General features: G+C 41.3%; 1 protein-coding gene across 2 annotated transcripts in view; it reads left to right on the forward strand.

Moving 5' to 3' along the window:
* Positions 1-9,525: 9,525 nt before the first annotated feature.
* Positions 9,526-24,916, forward strand: part of TBC1D32 (TBC1 domain family member 32) — a 157,010-nt gene continuing 141,619 nt past the window's right edge. Inside the window, exons 1-3 of one of the 2 annotated variants that reach the window (XM_026649841.2) lie at positions 9,526-9,600; positions 13,172-13,330; positions 22,295-22,456. In XM_026649841.2, coding sequence (XP_026505626.1) covers positions 13,176-13,330; positions 22,295-22,456 — 317 coding nt within the window. In that variant the 5' untranslated portion in view covers positions 9,526-9,600; positions 13,172-13,175. The remainder of the gene's footprint in view (positions 9,601-13,171; positions 13,331-22,294; positions 22,457-24,916) is intronic. The other variant, XM_026649842.2, reaches the window with a different exon arrangement.

Below are 24,916 nucleotides of genomic sequence, written 5' to 3' on the forward strand. Positions count from 1 at the left end.
AAAACCCCAGGAAAAGTTTTCCTGGGAGGCTTTTTGCAGGAGGCTTTTGAAGCTCTCTAGCTACCACAGACCTGGTGTTCTATTTCCTTTCCTGTGTCGTCGCCGCAATGACCCTCCCACTATACTGCAGCTGGGCTCTGCAGGTCCCAATCCACTCTGCTTGGAGAAGGGCACACAAGTCTCCAAATGGGGATAATATCTATCAGATGACTCTACAATGGATGAAACCACCAATAACTGCTTTGCCCCAGCCTGTAACAAAAATGCTTGAAAACAATGTGAAGTATATTGAGTTCAAGACAAATGTGATGTGAGGAGATAGATCAAAAGGATGTTGTTTGAATTAAAATACTATGGTGTCTGGTATGGAGATAAAATTGGCTGACTGACTAGAAACAGAGTGATTATAAATGGTGCAAAATCTGCGAAGAGGGACTGAGTGGGATTCCATAGCACCATTTATATTCTCCACTTGCTGTCCATAGATAACTTTTGTAATGTTAATGGGAATGATGCCCAGACATCGGTTAGGCAACTCACCCCACAATGTTCAGTAATCCAAAGCTCACTGAAGTCAATGATAGGAATAATTTTAACTGTGTGTGAGAGCAGAGTGTTTTATTAACACAAAACATTTTAGTACTTTAGGAAATGTCTCCAGAAATCAACCCCTTTAATCTGTGAACTTCTATCAGAGATTTTCTAAAAGCAAGCAAACAATAATAATCTGTGTTTTATTCTTTACTTTGTATTTATTCCATGCTTGTATAATGTGCTCACTTTGGTATCTGAGATATCAAGCTGTAGTTTTAATATACCACATTCAAGTGGCATGACGATTGGTACAACTCTGTTTTTATTTATAGTTTATTGCTTTACCCTGCATACATTAACTAAAAAGAATGAATATAAATCACACCTTTTAGTAATTCCACCACGAAAGAAAAATCACAATGGGAAATATTTTTGTGTAGTAATTGCAACAAAAAAAACCCCGCACCATCATATTCTTTTCCTTAATAAACTAATGCTTAAACAAATGTCAGATTTCAGGTCAATAGCTTCAAAAATCTGAGAGATGTGCAGGGCAGCAGTTAAATATTGCTGCCACCTTCAGGTTACAGATGGTATAAACCACAAAAACTAATTAGAAGATAAATTACTGTTAGATTATATTGGAGAATTATGGTAAAACCACCAGTTAGCATTTATATCGTGCATTACATGTTCATAGTACTTTTCACATTAGCAATGTGAAGTAGATTTTATTATCCCCACTTTACCAATGAGAAAACTAAGAAACCAATATTAAGCAATTTGCCTAAAACCATACAGAAACAGTGACATACCCAGGATTAAGTTCTTGCCTCCCCTAAAGTTATGCCAAAGAAGAATTTGGCCCATTAAATCCTTGCCTTGGCCATCCAGACATGCACTACTGTCACTGAGACTTGTTTTGCTATTGACTCACTGAGATTGTTATTCATTATTTAAGTGCAGAGTATATTCCCTGTAATGTATTGTACAGGGTGAAAGACTTGATGTGTGGTGTTATTAAGGGCTAAACCCCAAGCTGGGAGCAAGAAAGTTCTGGGTTTTAATCTTGGCTCTGCCTCTTTATGAACTTTATTGATAAAAATGTAGGTTCATGTGTTCACAACCTGTGATTTTGCCACATACATTTTATAGGAAATTTTTCTGTGGATATTTTGTGAGGAAAGAAAGAAAGAAAGAAAGAAAGAAAGAAAGAAAGAAAGAAAGAAAGAAAGAAAGAAAATTAAAGCTTGTACTGTGATTTACTTCAACTAACACGAGCAGAAGGGAGCAGAAGCCAACAGAATTGGGTTAGAAGGCATGAGAGGGAAAACATCAGTTCCTCTTCAGGCTCCGCATGAGAACCTGGAAGTGTCTGCCCCAGAGACTGTAGGACAGGAGCTCTATATACTGGGAGAAGCATACCAGAAAGCAGCTGTTCTCTGCTGCATCCTGTCCTCCAAGCCTGGTTACTGACTGCACAAAAATTAATACTGCTCCGAGAAGCGTAAATTCTATTCCAAGTATGCAACCTCTGTAGTGAAGGGAGACATCTCCTGCACTTCCTCGATGAGGACCAATTATCACCCTAGAAAGGACACTGCAGTCTCAAAGAGAGCTTTCTCCATTGATCCCCAGGATTTGCAGGGATGAAAGTCTTGCTGTCCGACCTCATGTCTCTTACCCTTTGTGACCAGAGATTTTGCCTCTGTTGCCCGAAATGCCTTACAACATTTTAAATTGAAGATTTGCAGAAACTTCGAGAAAGGGTTTAAATTCAGAAAAATTATGAAGTGCTTAATTGGACATAAAATGAGTGGTGATAGTATCAGGATCCTTTGGAATGCTCAGAACAATAATTACTTTTAGGAATAAATCTTTAATTAAATAAAAATTAAGAACAGTTTAAATTAGAAAATCTAGTAATGGCGGCTATCAGGTGATGTAATATAGTGGGAGATCCCATTTCTAGGATACATGGGGGTCCATTGCCTATGATGTAATGATTCCACTTCCTGTGATGCAATGGTTAATTCAGTTTCCTGTGGGGAATGACTCAGCAAAATTCCATAGAGATCCATTGAAGCCCATAGGAATACATGGGGCTTTCAAACAGGAAGTAGCTAGGGTTCATCCAAAGGTCAGCTGAAAAACTCCATAGGAATACATTGAGCCCATAAAAGTCTATGAGAGGAGGAGGAGCTACTAGTACACTCAACTAATTAGCATATAATTAACATACGCTAATATCTAGAAGCTGATTCGCTGAGTGTCACATGCCGGTGCACGTGACATAAATTAGTATAGGCAAATCCCTGAAAGTTGATTGGCTGAATTATGATAATAAATCATAGCTAATGAGCTGCCAATCATATATAAAGCAGGCTAAAACCTTGTAGGGGACAGGGACCTGAAGGAGAGTGGATTCACAGAGCTGCGGCAACCACACCAGCAGAACATTGCTGGGTAAGAAAGCTAACTATTGCCTTACAGCAGCAGAATAGCTAGCTACCCATGATTATAACCATTGACAACACTCGTTAGCCTCAGACAACGCTCACTATCAGCCATCGTTCACAAAGCAGCTACTGCTGTAGCAGCATCACAAGCCATACATCCCCTTTTCCGTTGTTTCGGATATCCATCGCTAATCAATAGGGGAATGCATTCTGATTCATGTTGGTCCTCATCTGCATATCTGTGGTTTGCACGGATTGGGACCGACATAAATTGGAACACGTTCCCCTATTATACAGTACAGTACTTGCATCCACCAGTGGCCCACAGGGCCGCCAATCAACTCCCCCCCCTTCCTCCCTCATGTGCCTCCTGCCTGCCATAATCAGCTGTTAGGCGTCGTTCAAGAGGCGTGGTGGAGGAGCGGTGATGGGGGACTCCTCCTCGTCCCTCCCAGTGCCTCCTGCCTGCTGCGATCAGCCATTACGTGGCGTTCAGGAGGCGCGGGGGGGAGGAGGAGAAGCGGGGATGGGGTGCTCGGAGGAGAAGGCAGAACTGGATGGGAAGAGGCGGGGCGGCCCAGAGTACAATACTGTCCTGTACCTATCATGAGTGCAAAACGCGTTCAAAGTGTTAAGAGTGGGCCTGTGTCTAAAAGGCAACGTAAGAGTGTAACATTAGAAGTGAAATTAGATGTTATAAAGCATATTGAAAGAGGTGAGCATGCAGTCGATGTTGCTCGTATTCTCGGTTTGCTTGCTTCAATGTTACGTTCAATTTTTAAGAGTGCCATTTGAATTCGTGAAAGCACCAGAAGTGCTACAAAATTGTCATCAATGAAGATAATGAAACAGAGAAGCAGTACAATGGAGAAGATGGAATGTTTGCTGATTGGATTTATGACCTCCATGAAAAGAAAATGCCTGTGAGTTTAAGCTTGATTCAGGAGAAGGCCAAAAGCCTGTAAACTGATTTAAAGGAAAGAGAGGGAAAGAGCTCAACAGCAGAAAAGGAGGCCTTCAATGCTAGTCGTGGGTGATTCCACAGATTTCAGAAGTGTGACAATCTACATAATGTAAAAGTCACAGGAGAAGTGGCTAGTGCGGATGAAGAAGCAGCTGAAATGTTTCCTACGCAGCTATACACAATTGTTTCGGAAGGTGGCTACTCTCCAAAACAAGTTTTTAACGTTGATGAGATGGGCCTTCACTGGGAGAAGATACCAACGAGGACTTATATTTCTCATGACGAAAAGACTGCCCCTTGGTTCAAAGCCTCAAAAGATCATTTAACCCTTCTGCTTAGGGGAAATGCAGAAGGCGATTACAAGTTTGAAGCCCTTGCTTGTTTACCACAGTGAAAACTCAAGAGCAATGAGGGGCTACGTCAAGTCTTGTCTCCCCGTAGTTTGCTGGATAATTTGCTTCTGCTGGATAATGCAAGTGCCCATGAACTGGACTATGAAGCCCTCTGCCTGAACATCAAGGTCCTATTTTTGCCACCCAATACCACATCGTTGTTGCAGCTTATGGACCAGGGTGTAATGGCCACATTCAAGGCTTATTATCTATGGACGATGTTCTCCATGCTGATTAAGGAGATGGCAGGTGAAGGAAAGCCCAGTGTAAAGGAGTTTTGGAAGTCCTACAACATCTTGAACAGCATGGAAAACATTGACGCGTCGTGGGAAGAGGTCACTTTGCAATATATGAACAGCGTTTGGCGCTGTGCATGCCCAGATGCCATCCACAGCTTTGTGAGATTTGATGCCGTTCCTGCTCTTGAGCAAGAAATTGTCAAGTTGACAAAGGATGTCAGCTTCAAGGAGGTGGAGGAGGATGATGTACAGGAGTTGTTGGAGTCTCACGCTGAGCAACTGACAAATGAGGAATGGATTGAGCTGGACCAACCACGGATATCTGAAGAAAGCAAAGATGATGATGACGATGATAATGACGTAGGGCAAGAAACCAGGAGTCTGACAACAAAGAATCTCTCCTGTTTCTTTGGATTGCTGGATGAGATGACGGAAATCATACAGAACGGTGATCCTTTTCATGAATGGTCTGCCAACGTCCCCAGGGCTCTCAATGATACATTGGCTTGCTACAGGGATATCTATCGTTCAAAGATTCATGCAGGAGAACAGACATTGATAAAATCCTTTTTAAAAATTTCTGCAACCAAAAAGTCAGCCACAGAAAAGCCAGCTCAAGAAAACCCAGCTACCACCCATACCTAAGTTTAACGTAATTGGCACTGTTTTATACTATATTACTGTACTGTATTTACTGTATTAAAATGTTCTATGTGTTTGAATGGTAGGGTTCTACATTATTTTATTAAATGTTTTATGTGTAAAATGTACTATTTAACCTGTCATTGCAAAAAGGTACACTGTTTAGGCAAAAAAAGCATTGTCATAGGTGAGTGTAGTGAAGTTGTGAACGGATCCCCCCGTTATTCCATTATTTCTTATGGGGAACAAGTCCCCTGTATACGTTGTGTATACCTTTTCAAGAACGCAACCCCAATATATACAGGCGACCCTCTGTACCTCAGCAGCAGCCAAGCAGGCTTCTGTATCTGCTCCCTAAGGAGAAACTTTACCTCAGTGGAAGCAGGCAGCCCCTTGAACAACAGCAGATTGCCATCAGCGCTACCTGAACATTGCTCCCAAAGGATAGACCGGGGTCTCAAACTCCCGGCCCGCGGGCCATCAGCAGCCCATGAACCTCCCCAATGTGGCCTGTGGGGCTCCAGCAGTTTTAGGGCCGGGTCTCTCCCTTGGCCCCACGTGCTGCCCCCGGGCACTCCCCCCCCCCCTCCAATGGGAAGCTGCAGGGATGGTGTCTGGGAGCAGCAGAACGCGGAGGCCCCCCGCCCCACCTTGGAGCCCCAGGTAAGCGCCGCACCCCCCGACCCCCTCCCAGAGCCTGCACCCCCACCCCTTCCCACATACCCCTCCCGCCCCCAAACTCCCTCCCAGAGCTTCCCCCTTCCCACACCCCCCCGACCCCCAAACTCCCTCCCAGGGCCTGCAACCCCACCCCCTCCTCCTGCACTCCCACCCCCTACCCCAGCCCAGAGCCTGCCCCCCCACCCTTTCCCACACCCCTCCTCCTGCCCCCAAACTCCCTCCCACAGCCTGCACCGTCCCCTTCCCATACACACCATCCCGCCCCCAAACTCCCTCCCAGAGCCTGCACCCCCATCCCCTGCCTCAGGCCAGAGCCTGCACCCAGCACCCAAACTCCATCCTAGAGCCTGCACCCCAGACCCACTCCCCCACCCAAACTCCCTCCCAGAGCCCAACCTCTCACCCCTTCTGCACCCAAACTCCCTCCCAGAGCCCGCACACCAATCCCCTACCCCAGACCTCCTCCCCCACCCAAACGCCTTCCCAGAACCTTAGGCAGGTGGGGGGTGGAGTTTTTTGGGGGTGGAGTTTTTTGGGGGGTGGGTTCTGGGTGGCATGAGTGATATTATTGGCCCGCTGGGAGGATTTGAGGACTGGCACTGGCCCTAAGCTAAATTGAGTTTGAGACCCCTGGCATAGACAGAGCAGAAGGACCTCTAACATGATTCAGAGGGATTGTTAAGAAAGCCCTTATAAGTCCAGTCTTTCTTTTATTTTACCATCCTAGAATGTATGGGCCTCAAGTGTAAATAAAGCTGGATGTTTGTGGTGAGATCTGCTCCTACCCATTTAGTAACCGCCAGGCCAGTGCTTACAAGATGCTTAGTTTAAGTATTTAATATTGAATGTTTAATTAACATGCTTGATTGTTATATTGTTATAAGGTATAGAGTAGTAAGTGAATGATTCTACTGTTATATAGTTATATGCCATAGAGTTAATTGAAATTGTTATTATAGTGTTGCCTTTTTTATTTGCCATGCTGTTTCATTCCCTTTTTAACCGTAACCCTATTATATCTATTTCTATTCTTTCACTGAAACCACTCACTTCTAAATAAATATTACTTTTGTTTTCAAAGATTTACTGCTTAACTGTCTATTCTTGATTAGAAGGCTGTATTTATGTCCTTTCAAGGGAAGTTAGCTTGCCACTGCTTTCCCTGGAAATTCCTTAATTACTGGAATAGATAAATTAAGAATAAAGGTTTTAAATTAAAAGTAGTGTTTTTAGGAAAACTCATTGGTTCAATATAATTGGTCTCAAATCTTCTGGTAACACTTTGATAGGAACATTCCAAGGAAAATCTTGAAAGTGAACCTTGTGAAGCTTACTCACCCACAGATTTTTAATGAAGGGGGGTATAATATAATCCTATATTATTATCAAGACTTAAAAAGTCTATCAGAAACTGATAGGCAGGGACAGTATAGAAAATATGGAGAAAGCTAGCAGGTGCCAAGGGCAGTGAGCAAGTAAGATGCCCAGCATCCTTCTCCAGCTGCTAAGAAAGGTGAGAGTCGGTGAGTTAGGTGCCTGTACCTTCCCTATTAAGCTGACTGGTAGTTGTCACAACTTTGAAACTATATTCCCTTTACCATCATTTTTGGGGTCTTCCTTCTAGTCTCTTCCTCTCCCTCCTGCCCAGTTTGTTTCATCCTCCTAACTTCTGCAGGAGCTCATCTAGTTTCTTAAATGACTGCAGATTGAAAGCCAGAAACTGACAAGACTTCAGTTAGTTTTACCATGTTTCCCAAGCCTGTTAGGAACAGGCACTGTGAATGGCCAAAATATTGTCAATTTCCTTTCACTGCTGACAGCTGTCATCCATGGACCTGAGGAAGTTTCTTAAACCCTACTTGATAGGACAAGTGGATGTTTCAATCTGATACATTATTTTTTATCACCTCACAACAGATAATTAGTAAGTAAATATTGCTCACTTGGACCACAACTTGCAAGTGAGTCCATGCAGGTGAATCCCTGCATACGTGCAGAGCCCTGTTGACTCAAAGCTTGCCCAGTCATTTGCAGGATCAAGGTCTTAAAAAGAATACCAGTAACACTGATAATTTGATAATCAATAAAATGATTACATTTTGAATAAAATATACAAGTTTTAAAAATATAATTATATTAATGTAGCATGAAATTTAATAAATAATTATCAACTTTATCTCTTTCTCCTTAATGTACATGTATTGTATCATATTACTGTATTGTTTATTGCAACCATCTGCTGAAAAATGATATGGAAATTAAAGTTTATGGTGCAGTCCTGCTTCCACTCTTGCTTGGTGCTCACTTACTTGAAGGAAAGAAAATCTCAGTAGGTATCAATTGTAATGCACTTGTTATATTTCCCTCTTCTCGTGGAAAATTCTGTTGTCCTATGACACTATAAATCCTTGTACGTGCAGGTAGCCCCATTGTACCTGAATCTGCTCTCCTACTGGTGTAAATCTGTACTAATAGCACTAAAATCAAACAAATCACACCAATGTAAAAGCAAAGTAAGGGACAGGATAATCAGGTCCACTATCTTCTCATCTGAGTGAGGGTGGGCAGGCCTGAGTCTTTACTCCTTAATGTTGGAGATTCCGAGAACAGATTTTTCTGAAATTGTTTTAGGTAGTGTCTGGTTGTTCTTCCATAAACTCTGGCCTTCCCTGGAAAGTTCTCCAAATTACTGACCCATGGGCAAAAGTAACCCATGACTTCTGCTCTCTTGCCATTACTTTATGATAAAGAGTGGGTGTATGCAGGGCCACCGAGAGCGGGTTCGGGCCCCGGTGAAGGGCGGACCGGCTAAACAGGGCCGATGAGAGGGGGGGAAGCCGGGCCCGGAATTTTTTGGGGCCCCCCAGCAAGGGCAGACTGGCTAAACAGGGCTGACCAAGCGGGGGGGTGGGGGGGAAGCCGGGCCCCGGGCCCCCTTCCGGACTGCCGGGCCCCAGTAATTTGTACCGGCTTCCCCGCCCCCTCTTGTCGGCCTGGGTGTATGGGGCAGAAAAATTCCCTAAGTGTTTAGAGGGCAGACAGGCAAAAGAGCAGATGGACACTGTACAGAGACAGACTTCCTCTGCTTTGCACAATGATCTAGAACAGATATCAGGAGCTTCCCAGAGAAAACTGACAGCATGAGAGTGTGGCTGAAAGCAGGAGATGTGTGCAGCGTTGTTGTAGCCCTGTTGGTCCCAGGATATGAAAGAGACAAAGTGGGAGAGAGATAATATGCTGTATTGCACCAACTTCTGCTGGAAGGGACAAGCTTCACAGAGCTCTTTCTCACGTTTGGAGAAGGCAACCAGATGTGATAAGTGGGATGGGGAGAGGGAGAAAGTGGGGTGGGTTAGGGTATGTGTCACTCAGCGGTGTCTTCCCTCCCTCCCCTTGCACAATGATCCCACCAAGCTCGGAGCCGCCTCAGAGCGCTCCAGCAAATAAGCAGCTGCCCCCGCTTTCCTACCGCCCGCGCCGCAGCTGGGCCAGTCCCTCCCGAGTCCCTGCTCTTCCCACCCGCCTCCCAGCCGGCCCCTGTCTCAGTCGCCCCGCCCCGCCCGGCCTCTCGCGATGTTGCTAGGGGGGCCGCGAGACTGTGCAGCAGGCGCGTGGCGAGTTGCTAAGGGCCGGAGCTTCCGCGAGCGGTTGGGGGGAAGCGACGCTGGAGTCCCCGCCGTTGCCACAAGGTGACTCCCGCCCCCCTGGAGCGCGGCGCTGCGGGGGAACCACCGGTCCCATGTCCGCTTCTTTGCACTGGAGACCTCCCGGGGCCTGGCTCCCACCCCGCCTCCCGGGCTGGCACCTGCCCCTCCGCGGGCCTGGCCCAGTGACTCCCTCCCAGCCCCTGCCCGGGCTGGGATCCTGGCGGGGAAGGGGGTGTCTGGGAGCGGAGACCGGCAGCCGCTCCCCGCCCGGCCCGCGAACCAACCGGGCGATCCTGCTCGGGGCGGGGCGAGCGGGGTCAGCCTGGATCCGGGGAGAGGGCCCCGGGCCCCGCTGCCGGGCCCCGCCCCTGGGGGCTGTCCGTGGGTCACGCGTAACTTGGTGATTTTCAGCCCCCCCGTAACGCCGAAACAAATGCGCCGAGTCAAGGCCCCAGCCGCCCCCCGTCACCTGATGTGCGGGCAGCCCCCGTCGAAGCGGCTCCGGGACGCTGCGGAGCCTTAGCCAGGCCGGGGGAGCCGCGTTCCCAGCCCCACGAATCAAAGGTGTTTCCTCCGCCCTTGGCAGCGGTGAGGGGCCGCGAGCCGGCAGGGTAAACTCGCCCCGTCTCCGGGCGTCTTGGGCACTGCACATTAACGGGGTAGAAGCGTCCGCGTCAGGGGCAGCCAGCAGTTCAATTGCGCGTTTTTTTTTTGTTTTTTTTTTGTTTTGTTTTTTTTAAAAAAGCGGCTGAGTTGCTTCAAATCTGTAGGTTTGACAGTCACCTTCTTTAGGCGGGGGGTGACACGGGCCCATATTCTGATTTCAGCAATTGATGTGGATGAAGGTAATTGACATCATTTATGATGTCAGGTGCACAGAGTACTGTTATTTGTAACCATTGTAAATTAAAAATCAGGCTGTTCTCTCAAAATTTTGAAAGGTACCTTGCCAAAATGAATAATGGGTATGTGCCCATTTATGCTTCTTTATAATATATAAGAAAGACCTGAAAAACTGCCCCACCCCTCAAAAAACTCCCTCCCCACCCATTACCTCCACTTGTTTCCATTAGAAATTCAGGTCCTTTCTAGTCTGGACTCCTAGCAAAATGATTATATTATAGGCGTCAAGAGTAAATGTTGAGCAATTGAATGGAGTAGGAATTTTTAGTCAGACTATTTTAAAATGCTGTTAATTTATTATTGAAGCTAAATTAATTTTAACATTTTGGATTTAAGGTGGCTTTTGGTAAAATTCATTATCCCTACTCCTTCGTTTAGAATGTTAAACTTTAGTCCTGTGAGCTTTTTCTCATGGACGGACCCTTATTATTATGGAGCTGTGAACAGGGATCTGACTACATGGATCATTTTACAGGACAGGTCATAGACATCGTAACTGAGAGGTCCTATATTAAAACCAGGGAAAACTAGACTTGACATTTCAGTTAACCTTCAGTTAAAAGGTAGATCTAAATCTTTCAGGGGATCAAAAAAAAAAAAGTGTCAGTTAAAAAAAACACCTTTATGTTGTCCCTTTCAGCTGATGGTATTTTAAACCAAATGTTTATTCAGAGCAAACTAGAAACAGTATTCATGATGTCTTTACAAACACTTTGCAATGATCTCTTTCTTCCTTTATTTTAATTTTTAGATGTGCCTGTTAACCAATACTCTAAATTTTTACACAATTTAAAAACACCAAGTTGTTCGTGTGTGTGTGTGTTGTGTATATATAAAAACATTAAAATGTTAAACGACTCTTACTAAGGGGCTGAAGATTACATGTGGAAATATCAAATTCACAAACTGATAATAGAGACACTTGTGAGGGTGTGTCATTTACCTCCTTGGAATGCATTGAGTTTGATTAATTTTTTGGAAAGACTGAGGTTTTTAAAAATAGGGAATGGACACCATGGAGTTGTAAGAATACGACAGGGAATACAGCCTGTCTATTTTAAAGCTATTTCTGACATGCTTTTTTGGTGGCAAGAAACCTGAGCTAATTTTGAATTGTGTTTGATCAAAATAAAATGTTGTTGTACAAGTTTACTAGTTTGGCAAAGGAAAATGTTAAACGAATTAAAATAATGCCTGAAAATAGTATTTTAGTAGAGTTGCAAGCCCTGGATTGTATTAAATATGACTCTAATCAATGATGTTTTGCCACAATTTGATTTCAGGTTTGAAATATAAAAATCTCCACTATCATTAGATAAATGCTTCAAATTGTGAACGTTATTGACTGTTGTTGAAATATTGTTCAGGTTTTAAATATTAGAAATCTTTTGCGGAAAGTGGGTCCTTAAATTGTTCTGGGTTGGTTAATAGTGGTTGTTAGTGGCAGTTATTCATTGTACAGATATTAACTTTGCATATCTCATTTATATACAGGCATTTACAGGTTTTTAGATTGGTACTTTTTATAATTTGAAAAAAAGTAATCGTCTCAAAATCATCCTTCCTTGATACAGATTATGAAAAATCCAATCACCGCTGTGGAGTAGGAAACTTTCCTTGGAAAACGAGATGCTTACGCCATTATTCTAGGCAGAAATAAAGCTTTCTTTCTTTGAAAGAGTAAACCCTCACAACATGAGCTGACACAAGGATATCTTGCTGACCTAGCATACAGACAGCTCTAATGCCTTACTTTTGCTGCTCATAGTTTTCTTAGGCCTCTGTAGAGTGAAATTTACAAGTCTCTGGTCAGGCCACTGTGATATTGACAGCCATGTGGACAGTTAAAAAATGATGTCGATTTCACTTTGCTCTTGATGTTGGGAAAACTATGAGCACCAGCCAAATCAGGCCCTGGAGCTATTCTTGGGGAGGAGAATCCAAAAATCAGAGGTTGTGGGAGGATGTTGAATAGGAGAGATCCTTTGGACTATAGGAGGCTCTATGGTGGACTGAGAAAAGAAAGTCATTTCTCCCTTCTAACATGCAAACTGGTCCGTGCTGTAAATTTATCAAGCACATATTAGTCAGAGGCTGGTATGAAAGAAGGTGCTTATAAGAGGGGTTCCAGTCCCAGGGAATCTTCCTAATAAGACTCCCAATGCCCTTTCATTTTTCAGCCATGCTTATGTATGTGAAGGGTTGGGAGATGGCTTCTGGGTTTCTCATCAAGGTATTATCTTTAGATCTTATTGGTGAGGAGGCCCCTATATTTTTATATCTGCTGCTATCTAACAGGCTTAGTCCTTTGAGTAGTAAGTGTTCAAGGGGTTGTTTGCATACAAACTGGAAACAAAATAAATAGGTTGTAGTTCTCTCACCTTTAGTTATTTCAGTGTAAGGCTGAGTGTGGGCATCTTTATTTCAGATTAAGAGTGTCCTATTTCAATTTAAATTAAGTAGATAAGAAATTGATTTGCCATTTTGAAGTAGGGCATGCATAAATGGAAATAAACTTCTTAAATCCTTTCTCTGTATGAATGCAATTATATGTGTATTACAATTTTTGGCAAAGTGAGGGTATATCTTCATATTATTGGTGACCAGAGGAAAAAAGTGATATTTGTATGAGAGATTAGTACTCTTATTTTAGGATATTGAGAAAACAGACATAGGAAATTTACAGTTACAGTACTTTCATATGTTTCAGACAGATGTCTCATTTCTCTTGTGAAGATGAAGCTCTGTTACAATCTATGCTCAGACAATTACTGCAGAATGTGAAGGAAAAAATCACAGGAGCACCATCAGTGGAATGTGCCGAAGAGATTCTTTTACATTTGGAAGAAACGGATGAAAATTTTCACAAGTAAAAATATTTTTGTTATTTTAATTTTATGGAGTCATCTAAGTGCTGTCAACTGTTCTGTGAAGGGAAAATGTTTACTACCTATATTGACATATATATTAAGAAAATACTTTTAACTTCCCTATTACTGATGAGCTCTGGAAGAATGTTACTTCAGAGATTTAATAAACTATATTTTAATAGTTCTTATTTTTTTTCTTCTGTTGGTATTTTCTTTCTTCTTTGGCTGAAATATTACACTGCTCTACAGCCAAAATGCTTCTGAAATAAATGTAGTCAAACTTTACTAATTCTGGGTCACTGAGAACGAAAATGATGCTTAAAATTGTTGATTGGCTCTAGTTTTCAAGATAGACTATTGGGTCAGTATACACGACCCTTGACTTGGGAATGGCAGAGGATAAGTGAGTTATAAAGGGAAGGGATCTCAATTTAAACCAGAAATGACTAAAATACATCTTTGACTGGATCTATGAATAAATCTATGACTGGGTTTGGACAGTACTTGCTTTTTAGGCAAAACAATGAATGATGCAATCTGAAGCTGGTATTGCGTCATACATGATATGAATTGCATCATGTTATTCTTAGAAGTCATGGATGATGCAATCATAACGAAGCTTACATCACTCTGCTGAACAAATTGCCCTATATCAGCTCTAGAAATCATACAGTGTCATGCTCTCTTATTTGTCAGTGTTTGATTTTGCAAAAGGACACATTTCTGTTTAGCCAAAGTGAGCAGAGATGCCTCGTAATTGTGTGAACAACGCAGATAACTTCTGCTATGTTTGTGGTGAAGTGACTTTTGCATCACAAAAGCGCAGTATAACCACCATGGTTAAGAAAGCCTATCACCTTTATTTTGGCTGCAAAATTGGAGATCAGGACAAGAGGTGGGCCCCACACATATGCTGCAACACTTGTCCAACAAATCTTCGCCAGTGGTTGAACAGGAAAAGGAAATCTATGCCTTTTGCAGTGCCAATGATTTGGAGAGAGCCAACAGATCATACCAGCAATTGTTACTTCTGCATGGTGCCTCCAGTTGGGAAAGGTGTGTCAAAGAAGAAAAAGTGGACTGTGCATTATCCAAACATTCCATCAGCTATACACCCAGTACCCCACGGAGAAGGACTGCCGGTTCCTGATGCACCAGAATCATTCTCACTTGAGTCAGACGAGGAAGAGGATGAAACTTCTGGTCCTGAACCATCAATGTCACAGGACCCACATTTTCTCTCATCCTCCTCCTCTGAACCACACCTCATAACACAAGGTGAACTGAATGACCTTGTCAGGGATTTGGAACTACCCAAGAGTAAGGCAGAGCTGTTGGGCTCCAGACAACAGCAGTGGAATCTTCTGGCAGGTGATGTTACGGTTTCCATGTTCCGTGACCGTCAAAAGGATCTTGTCCCATTCTTCTTCATGGAAGGTGATCTTGTAGCCTGCAACAACATCGATGGTGTGATGGCAGCCCTCAACATCGTTCACGATCCAGATGAGTGGAGACTGTTCATTGATTCATCGAAGACGAGTCTTAAAGCTGTTTTACTGCATAATGGCAATGTTTTGCCATCAATTCCAGTTGGTCATGCAGTCCATATGAAGGAAACCTATGACAACATGAAACAACTTTTGAGGTGCATAAACTATGAGCAACATCAGTGGCAGCTTTGTGGTTTTTGATTTGAAGGTTGTTGCTCTCTTGCTTGGTCTGCAGACTGGATACACAAAGTACTGCTGTTTTCTCTGCGAATGGGATAGTCGTGCAAGAGATTCCCACTACATCAAGAAAGATTGGCCACTCCGACAGTCATTGGAGCCTGGGAGGAAAAGTGTTCAGCATCCACCACTTGTTGAATCAAGGAAGATTTTGTTACCACCCTTACACATCAAGCTGGGTCTGATGAAGAACTTTGTCAAGGCCATTGACAAAACACAAGCAGCTTTCAAGTACCTCCGTGGAAAATGTCCAAGGTTAAGTGAAGCTAAGATAAAGGAAGGTGTCTTTGTTGGTCCTCAGATTCGTGAACTTCTTCGAGATGATGCATTTGACCATGCACTGCGTGGCAAGGAAAAGACGGCATGGAAAGCCTTCCAGTTAGTGGCAATAAATTGAATAGGACTAAACTATGTACATAATAGTTTTTTGCCTTTTGTTTCATAATAAATTTATTTATATAACCCTTTTGCTGATTTTTAAAGTGTTACTATTTCACCTGTCCTGTTTATGTATCATGTAAAGCAACCATAAACACATGAAAAGACCTAGGTTTACAATTTATGATCAAAACTCTACTATCTACACAATATACATAGACATAAAATGTAAAAATGTAAATATCTTAGAAACAGTAGCCAATCAGTTGTTTTAATTGTCATATTTGAATTCAGCACATCAAAATACATAATAAATAGCACATTTTATCTCTGAAGCAGACAACTTCTCAAAAATTGTAGACCAGTGTTATCAATAGAGTTGTCATAGGTTTCAGCCCCACTCTGAACTTTAGGGTACAGATGTGGGGACCTGCATGAGAACCCCTAAGCTTAATTACCAGCTTAGATCAGTATGCTGCCACCACCCAAATATTTGAGTAATTTGGGAAACTGTCTTGTCCCCCAAAGTCTTTCCCTCCCAATTACTATACCCCTTCCCTGGGTAGCCTTGAGAGACTCCTCCACCAGTTCCCTGGTGAACACCGATCCAAGCCCTTGGGTCTTAAAACAAGGAGAAATTAACCATCCCCCCTCCTTTCCCCCACCAATTCCTGGTGAGTCCAGATCCAACCCCCTTGGATCTTAAAACAAGGAAAAATTAATCAGGTTCTTAAAAAGAAGGCTTTTAATTAAGGAAAAGAAAGGTAAAAGAAAAACCTCTGGGAGATAGCATACAAGCTGATCTCACAGACAACAGATTCAAAACACAGAGGGTGTTCCCCTGGGCAAAACCCTTAGTTACACAAAAGAATACCCAATTTGATTATTCCCCTAATGCACAAGACAAGTTACAAAAGAAAATAAACATAAACCTATTTATTCCTTTTCTAATACTCACTTCTCTGATACGAGGCTGATTCCTTGATCTTTTCCATTCTGGCCGAAACTGAACTAAGACAAAGGGAACTTCCCTCCTTCCTTTTGAAACATCTTGTTCCCCCATTGGTTCCTCTGGTCAGGTGTCAGCTAGGCTAGGTGAACTTCTTAACCCTTTACAGGTAAAAGAGGCATTAAGCCTTAACTGTCTCTTTATGACAAGAGTAAATGATTCTTCAGGGAAAATCCATTGTCTCTAAATTTATTTAATTAACTCTGATAAATGTGCTACATTCAGAGACAAACGAGCTAGGAAAAAAATCCTAATTGAAGGTTGCCAGATGATTTTTGTAATTGCTGTTGGGGTCCTTATTATTGTTCCTCATGTAAGTGAAATACAAGCAAGATGGCTAAAATATGATCTTTTACAGGCACCTTTCACAGTTAGTCCTTAGCCAACTCTCTTTTTATATATTTGATAAGATAAATTCTAGTTTCTAACAGAAATCCTATTACATTTGGAATAAAACTGAAAATCTTCTCTATTACCTCTAACGACTTTTGGATGTCCAGCTGGTGCTAATGCACACTCACATATTTACCTACGTACTGTGCTCAAATTCTCCTGAGGCCACAGTCATCTTTGCACTTCACCTCCATTACACAAACACAATATTGTAGTGGTTTTGTGCTCAGGCTTCTAGCCAATACAATGCATTTTGCTACATGGCAGATTTTATGACACAGTTGTGAGGTCTGAGAGAAGCCATTTAACTTAGATGAACTGAAAAGATGTTTAAGCTTTCGTGGGTGAATACCCACTTCGCCAGATGATGACTACATGCATCTGACGAAGTGGGTATTCACCCACGAAAGCTTATGCTCCAATACATCTGTTAGTCTATAAGGTGACACGGGACTCTTTGTCGCTTTTTACAGATCCAGACTAACACGGCTACCCCCTGATACTGAAAGATGTTTAATTGTTAAAACCTGGGTTCTGTGACCTTCGTTTCTTCTGCAAAAGCCAGTGACCTCAAAAATATCTTTAAATAATGCAAGGCAGTGCATTAACTGCATTCCTTATACTTTAACTAGGTGTCAGTGATGTGTTGTCAGTAGCAAGCTACCCGACATCTCTAAACTTGGGTGATAGCAAGTAAGTAAAGTAAAAAACAGAAATGACTCTAAGCTATTTTTAAAACTAAATTCAGAATTTTAATGCCTTCACATGTTTTCTCTTAATGATTTTAGATTTAGGGTTGTGCATTTGAGCAGTCCAAAAATAAATGGTCAGTGGACCAGTCAAATGTTCGTCAAAATATTTTAAAGTACTGATTAATTAGAACAGTAAAAAATACACAAAATAAGATTTTATGGCCTCCAACAGGCTTAGTCTTAGATGCTTATGCCTAATTAAAAAAAAAACCAAATTACTTAACTATGTTATTTTAACTTAGAAAAATGTGAAAAACAATCAAATGAAGTTTTAAAAATGAAAGAAGGGCACCAGGATGCAATCAAAAAAGATAGGCCATTGCCTACATTGAGGAATTCTTGCTGGAATATTTGACAATATTTGACTATGATCAAATAATAGGCAGTTATCTGACACTATTTAACTTGTCAATTGACTGTCTTTCCAAGCCTATTTATGTCTTAAATGGTTTTATTTTTAAAATTTATTTTTCACCTGTAACTTGTATTATGCAATTATTAATGACATTTTAATGCTAATATCGGTGCAGCCACTCAATTTGAGCTCTAGATCAGGGGTTCTCAACCTTTTTCTTTCTGAGGCCCTCCCAGCATCCTATAAAAATTCCACAGCCCACCTGTGCCTCAACTGTTGTTCTGTATATAAAATCCAGAGCCAGCATTAGGGTGTATCAAACAGGGCAATTGTTTGTGGCCACGGGCTGCAGGAGGCCCCATGAAGCTAAGTTGCTTGCACTTGGGGTTGGGCTTCAGCCCTGCTGCGGCTCCGGCTTCAGCTTTTTGCTCTGGGCCCCAGTGAGTCTAATGCTGACCCTGCTTGATGGACTTCCTGAAACTTGTTAGAGCCCCAGACTCCCAACTGAGAACTGCTGCTCTAGATCAGTGGATACTGAACACGAGAAGAAAAGTGGTTACACAGATATCAGTATTAAAATTACATTTTAATTTCTGGACAATAACACATTTTAATTAGAATAAGGTGACTTGCACATTATAAAATGTGAAATTAAGTTTTCTGATGTTTCTGAAGAAGCATTTGTAGCTTCTGGCAACACACTCCCCTCCACAAATGGTGTAAAAGTACACAGAAAATTCTACAAGGTTCATCTTTTGGAGCTCATAGTGCTCAAAGAAAATGAGTTGAGAGATTGAAAGAGAGGAAAGGAGATGATCCTAGAAATACTATGGGGAAAGTAGTCTCAATCTGGAGCAGCAAAGATGAGGGTTAGCTTCTTGGGGGTCCTCAGCTTTTCCCTCTTAGCAAGTTTCTGTGTGAGCCATGCTGCTATTGACTGTCCCCCACCTCTTGTGCCTGGGCTATAACACAGTTAGGAGTCAAAGATACTTAATTTTAATCTGACCAGAATTAACTGTTGCAATGAATTTCTGTAAGAAAATCTAGTAATGCTTGATGGGAGCATGTATCACAGTCACTGCACTGGAGCTGTACCCCTGTGACATTCTTCTTTCAACTTAACCATAGATCCTTGGTGGTGTAGATGGGCTTTCATTGGTTCGCGAAGGGGTGGCAATATGCTATGGAGACTCTGCTCCCCCAGTTCCTTTAAGTTTTGAGGTGTTCCATTACCCTTTTCTTCTTTGATGTTGAACAGCAGGAAACATGGAGCCCTTAATTTGAGTCTGCCGCAGAAGGACAGAATGGATGACATTTCTCTTGTCAAAGTTCAGTCAAAGCTGATTTACATCAATAATCTAGGACCTTAGAATTTTTTTTTTTTAAATAATCAGATTTACTTTGTTTTATTCAGACTTGGGGAACACTAACAATATAGCTTGATTGGAACTTGCATGCCTGTGCAGAAATTTGACTTCTCCATTATTTTGTTACGAACTAGTGAAAAAGATGAAAGAATGCTGCAAGGAGCAACACTGTAGTGTCAACTATAAAATAAATTTAGTCTCTCTTTTGGTCTACCATCTTTCTCTGCAGCAAATACACTGTGCTGTGATCTCTAAATTATTATTATTAGTATTATTATTTGAGAGAATGAAGCAGTTACTGCCAAAAATATATTTTCTACAAACACCCCAGCCATATAAAAAAGAGAAAAAAGACTTATGAAAGCTTTCATTCGTCAGACTGCCATAGTACTATTTTTTATAGTAATAGTAATGGCTGAGCTACCCTTATAAACAAGTGAAAGGAGAAAGAGACAGAAAATGAACAGAGAAGCTAGAGAGTTACATTTTTCCTTGAGATGCATTTATGTTGCCTCTACTAGCAGTGACAATAAAATATGAAAGTGAATAAATGGAAGAGGAAATAATTTAGAGCCATTACACTTAAGGTAGTCAAGAGTTTAATCTGATGAAAAGAACATTATATGAAATAGTTGGTAACAAAAATTACTTGACTCTTACTCGTTTTTAAAATGTTCAAGAAAAAAGAAACTACACCAGCAACTGCAGCAGCCGCTTTTGTTTTCATGTGCACTTTCCAGGATTGGACAGTTCATGTAATAAAGCCAGTAAACCATATATAAGCATGTCCACTCCATATATTGATCCTTCTCAATTCACACAAAGTATGTGCTCATGTACTCTCACTTTGCATCTAAGTTTGATATAATGAAAAGGTAGTGTAATCCTACAAACAACTGTTGCGCAGTCACTGTTGTGGTAACTTGCTGTATGTCTTGCCCCTAATGCAAAATAAACAGATTATCAAGATTACATTGCTCATGTAGTCTGGACATCTTTTTAAAAAAATAGTTAATTCAAATAAGCCTGAAGCTACAGACTAGTCCTCAATGTGGACTATTGCTTTTTGTTCGTTTGAAAAGCCAGTGATTCTAATTTAACAAAGTTATGACTATTTGAAAATTGCTTAATGAAACTACAACATAGAAAATGTCCTTAAGGTTCCAAGTACACATGTAAATATAGATATGCTGCTTATGGCCCTGATTTAGTAAAGCACTTAAGCACATGCTTCTGTCCCATTTGCTTTAATGACGTAAGCAACTTTTGTACTGAATAGGGATGTTTTTTTGCATGGAGGGGCATGATCATGCAACTAGTGAATTGTGCACTGGTTGATTCAAGAACTCACTAGTTCTGCTGGAAGAGCTTGTAAACTGAGTTCAGATATTTTCCTTGACAAACTCTGGTAATTTAAATGCAAAAGACTGCATTAATGCGAAGTGAAGATTGCAAAGCTAAAATCAAAAAGTCAGGAAACTCAAAAGTTAAGCTTTCAACAAGTTTTAACTCAACTGCATAGCATATATGTGCTGTTGTCCAGCTATACTGAAAGAAGGACAGAAGACATTTGACATGGGTTTAATCAGGCTGCAACTTTATTATTAGATGTCTGGGACTACCCGGCAGATAAAACTATACAGTGCAGGTAACCCCAAGTTCATTCCATAATTACCCAGGGGGCTTCTGCCAGCTCCCCTTCTTTTTCCATCCAGATCCACCCAGCAAATCCATTGCTGGGACTTTACCATCCACTCCCCCTTGTAGGAGGGTTAAGGTGAGTTATAAGAAAAGGGGGTTGGCTCTCTGCCATACCAATCATAGGAGTCCCCACCCCCTTTTCTTTTTAAGTCCTTTCCCAAGCCATTTATCTGGTCACTGTATACCTTCCCTGTGGAGTACCTGCACTGGACATCCGCCCCACACTTAAATAATGAGTTGTGACATACAGCCTACCACCCTTCATGCTACGCATGAGAAAAGCACTTCCTGAACCCACTGTAGGGAAGATGGAAAAAACCCAAATCCACCTACGCCAATCTGGTGGCAAAGGAAAAATTCCTTCCCAGCCCCCCTAAAGAAGGGGTGGCTAGCGCACTGCCCACAGCAGGTCTTGACCAAACCTGGTATCTCAAGCCTCCGCTTGCTCCGTGTAAAAGGGGGCTTCACACACAGGGCTGCCCCTTTTAAACCCCTCTGCCCATCCAGTTCCCAGGGGATGAGTCAGCGTCGTCATGCTGGTCCCTTGTTCCCTTTTGTAGCAGCTTTCCTCTCTCTCTTCTCCCAGCCATAAAACACTGTTCCCTTCATTAGACTAGCCAGACAAATCCTCTCACCCCCTACTTAAAGGTGTGGTGTGGTCATTTTCTCTACCAATTTTCCTAGTTACATGTATAACTTGGATCAATTATTACTAATTGTCATAACATGTATGCTTCAAGGTACTTTTTATCAGTGCATTCAAGTTAATGTTTTTCTTGGAGCCTTAACTTTTGCATTCCCTAACACTTTATGATTTTTGACTGTGCAGCCTTAATATGGCATCAATATAGATCTTTGCATTTAGGGGAAGATTTTCATAGGCACAAAAGGGAATTTTGACTTACTGAGATATTCTTTTCATATGATATACCGATACTGAAGACATTTAAGAAAAGCAAAATTGTTTGGTGCATAGATACTGGAATTGGTGGTGCTGGGGGTGTGGCAGCACTCCCTGATTTGAAGTGGTGTCCATCATATACAAGGTTTACAGTTTGGTTCAATGGCTCTCAGCACCCCACCTATGCAAATTGTTCCAGCGCCTCTGGTTTGGTGTCTGAACTTTTCACTCGGCTGAAAAACTCCTCTTTAATTCTTAAAAGTACTGATACTTAAACAGATGTGTCTGCTGGAAAAATGTTGCATATGTAATGTTGAAAATGTTTGGAAGATGAATATCATGAAATACATTGCATTTTAATTTCTGGATATTTGTTGCAGCTATGAATTTGTGAAATACCTTAGACAATACATATGTAGCACTCTGGGCTCTGTGATTGAAGAAGAAACAGAAAAATGTACCTCTGCTCAAAATCAGGGTGAAGGATCTGGTTATGACACTCTTGTCCAACATGTTACAAAGAAGACTCGGGAATCAAAAGAGTGAGTATGTACACAGGATACATATAAAATTCCATTTTTAAAAATATGCAGTTGGCAAGATTGTCTGGCCCAACGTATTCTTTTTTCCTTTCATATTTTTTCAGTCAATAATTCTTAATTGTAATATTTATGGATGAAGGTACTTTGGTTCTAAAATCTGTTTTTTTGTCATTTATAACTTTCCTCACATATTGCCTTTTGGGTTGAAATTCCTCAGGATTGTCTTATCTTGGAAATGAAAGTATATTGCTGACTAGGAAGGTTTGAAGACAATCCATTGAACTATTTAAGATTTTTGACTTTGTATGGTTAAGGGATTATTTAGGATTTTGGTAGCACTTAAACTCAAATAGCTGTATTTTAAATTTCACACTTGATTTACAAATAGTCCTATATGAGAAATGAGGTCTTTGTCAAATATAAATGTGTGTATCTGAGAAATAATTTGTTTATGCACAATTTTTAAATTTCCTTATAGATTTAAGTGGACACTGAACATGATTATCTAGATATACATACTTTGAAAGCTGTAATTCAACTAAAGTGGATTAGTTGCACTTCTTTTAAATCCTGTCTGCATACAAATTCTCTGGTCTACATTACACATCAGAACCATATTTATAATCATGTTAGGGGATATGTGAGTTGTAGCCAGATTTCTTGAGATACTGGTTTATTTAGTGAAGGCATGACCTTAAATGGAAAGCCCATGTATATGCCAGATAATTCTTACAACCTGGTTAGCCATCCCTTCTTTGCAGATTCTCTTGATTCTCTTGCACAGTATGAACTCCATCTCTATTTGTTGTGTTGTGAATAGAAAGTGATTTTGTTACCAAAACCATTTGTTTTAATTTTAAGTTCTCAGTTCAGCAGGAAGTGAAAACAATCAAAGTTTGTTTCGTGTTGATAGAAATTAATTTTTAAATGTTTGGTTTCAGAAGACTTCACATCTAAAAGGAAACAAAACAACTGAAGTTTTAAACTATGCTTAAATAGTGTCTTGTACATGTCACCTGTTCCAAAATTTGTCACGTTATGACTGCAAGAAATTCAACAGATAATGTTCTGTTTGGGTCTCACAGTCTATTAGGTCTGATTTCAAGACTATTGTAGCCCCTATTGTGGATAACTATAGTCTCCCTGTTATTAGCTGGATATATAACTATTTAAGTGCATGGGGGGGTCTGTCTTGGGAATTTGACCTTTTGATTATGAGCTATACATTTAATGATAATACTTCTGAAATAATTTTGGTAATACACCTCTACCCCAATATAACGCGACCCGATGTAACACTAATTCAGATATATCGCGGTAAAGCAGCACTCCCGGGGGGTGGGGCTGCGCACTCCGGCGGATCAAAGCAAGTTCGATATAACGCGGTTTCACCTATAACGCAGGAAGATTTTTTGGCTCCCGAGGACAGCGTTATATTGGGGTAGAGGTGTATATAGGTAGGTCATACTACAATTGTCAGACACATAGAAGAACATACATTTTTGGGCAAAAGTCAACATGGTTTCTGTAAAGGGAAATCATGTCTTACTAATCTATTAGAGTTCTTCGAAAGGGTCAACAAACGTGGACAAGGGTGTGGAAGCAGAGAAAGAACTGACAGGAAGGGGATGCAATGCATGACAGTTTGTTAGCAAGAGTCAGGCTAACTGTAACCCTAATAACGCGAGATTTGTAGAAGCAAGGAATGTGTGAGGCGAGTGGGAAAGAACTGTGTGAGAAGTTGTTGCGACCTTGTGTAGATAATGTGTAGATAATATGGAATGTAGACTAAGAGTCTACATTAGTGAGAAAAACAAGATATCAGAATGACCTATGTATAAACAAAATGCAGCTGTTGCTCATTATTGTCTGTAACAAAAGGTATAAATGCTTGCTGTAATTGTTTACCTGTTGAGAGACCTGTTTTGCTCTCTCCCTCTACGCAATTGCTTGAGAAAATAAAGTATCTAACTTGCTGTACCCAAACAAAAAGTGAGAACTCTGTTATTCTCCGACAAGGGGGACCCAGTGGACATAGTGTATTTAGATTTCCAGAAAGCCTTTGACAAGGTCCCTCACCAAAGGCTCTTACGTAAATTAAGTTGGCATGGGATAAGAGGGAAGATCCTTTCATGGATTGAGAACTGGTTAAAAGACAGGGAACAAAGGGTAGGAATAAATGGTAAATTTTCTGAATGGAGAGAGGTAACTAGTGGTGTTCCCCCAGGGTCAGTCCTAGGACCAATCCTATTCAGCTTATTCTTAAATGATCTGGAGAAAGGGGTAAACAGTGACGTGGCAAAGTTTGCAGATGATACTAAACCACTCAAGATAGTTAAGACCAAAGCAGACTGTGCAGAACTTCAAAAAGGTCTCACAAAACTAAGCGATTGGGCAACAAAATGGCAAATGAAATTTAATGTGGATAAATGTAAAGTAATGCACACTGGAAAAAATAAC

The sequence above is a fragment of the Terrapene carolina genome, unplaced genomic scaffold (genome assembly GCF_002925995.2).
Source record: "Terrapene carolina triunguis isolate 2854851 unplaced genomic scaffold, T_m_triunguis-2.0 Scaffold85, whole genome shotgun sequence".
Classification (NCBI taxonomy): domain Eukaryota; kingdom Metazoa; phylum Chordata; order Testudines; family Emydidae; genus Terrapene; species Terrapene triunguis.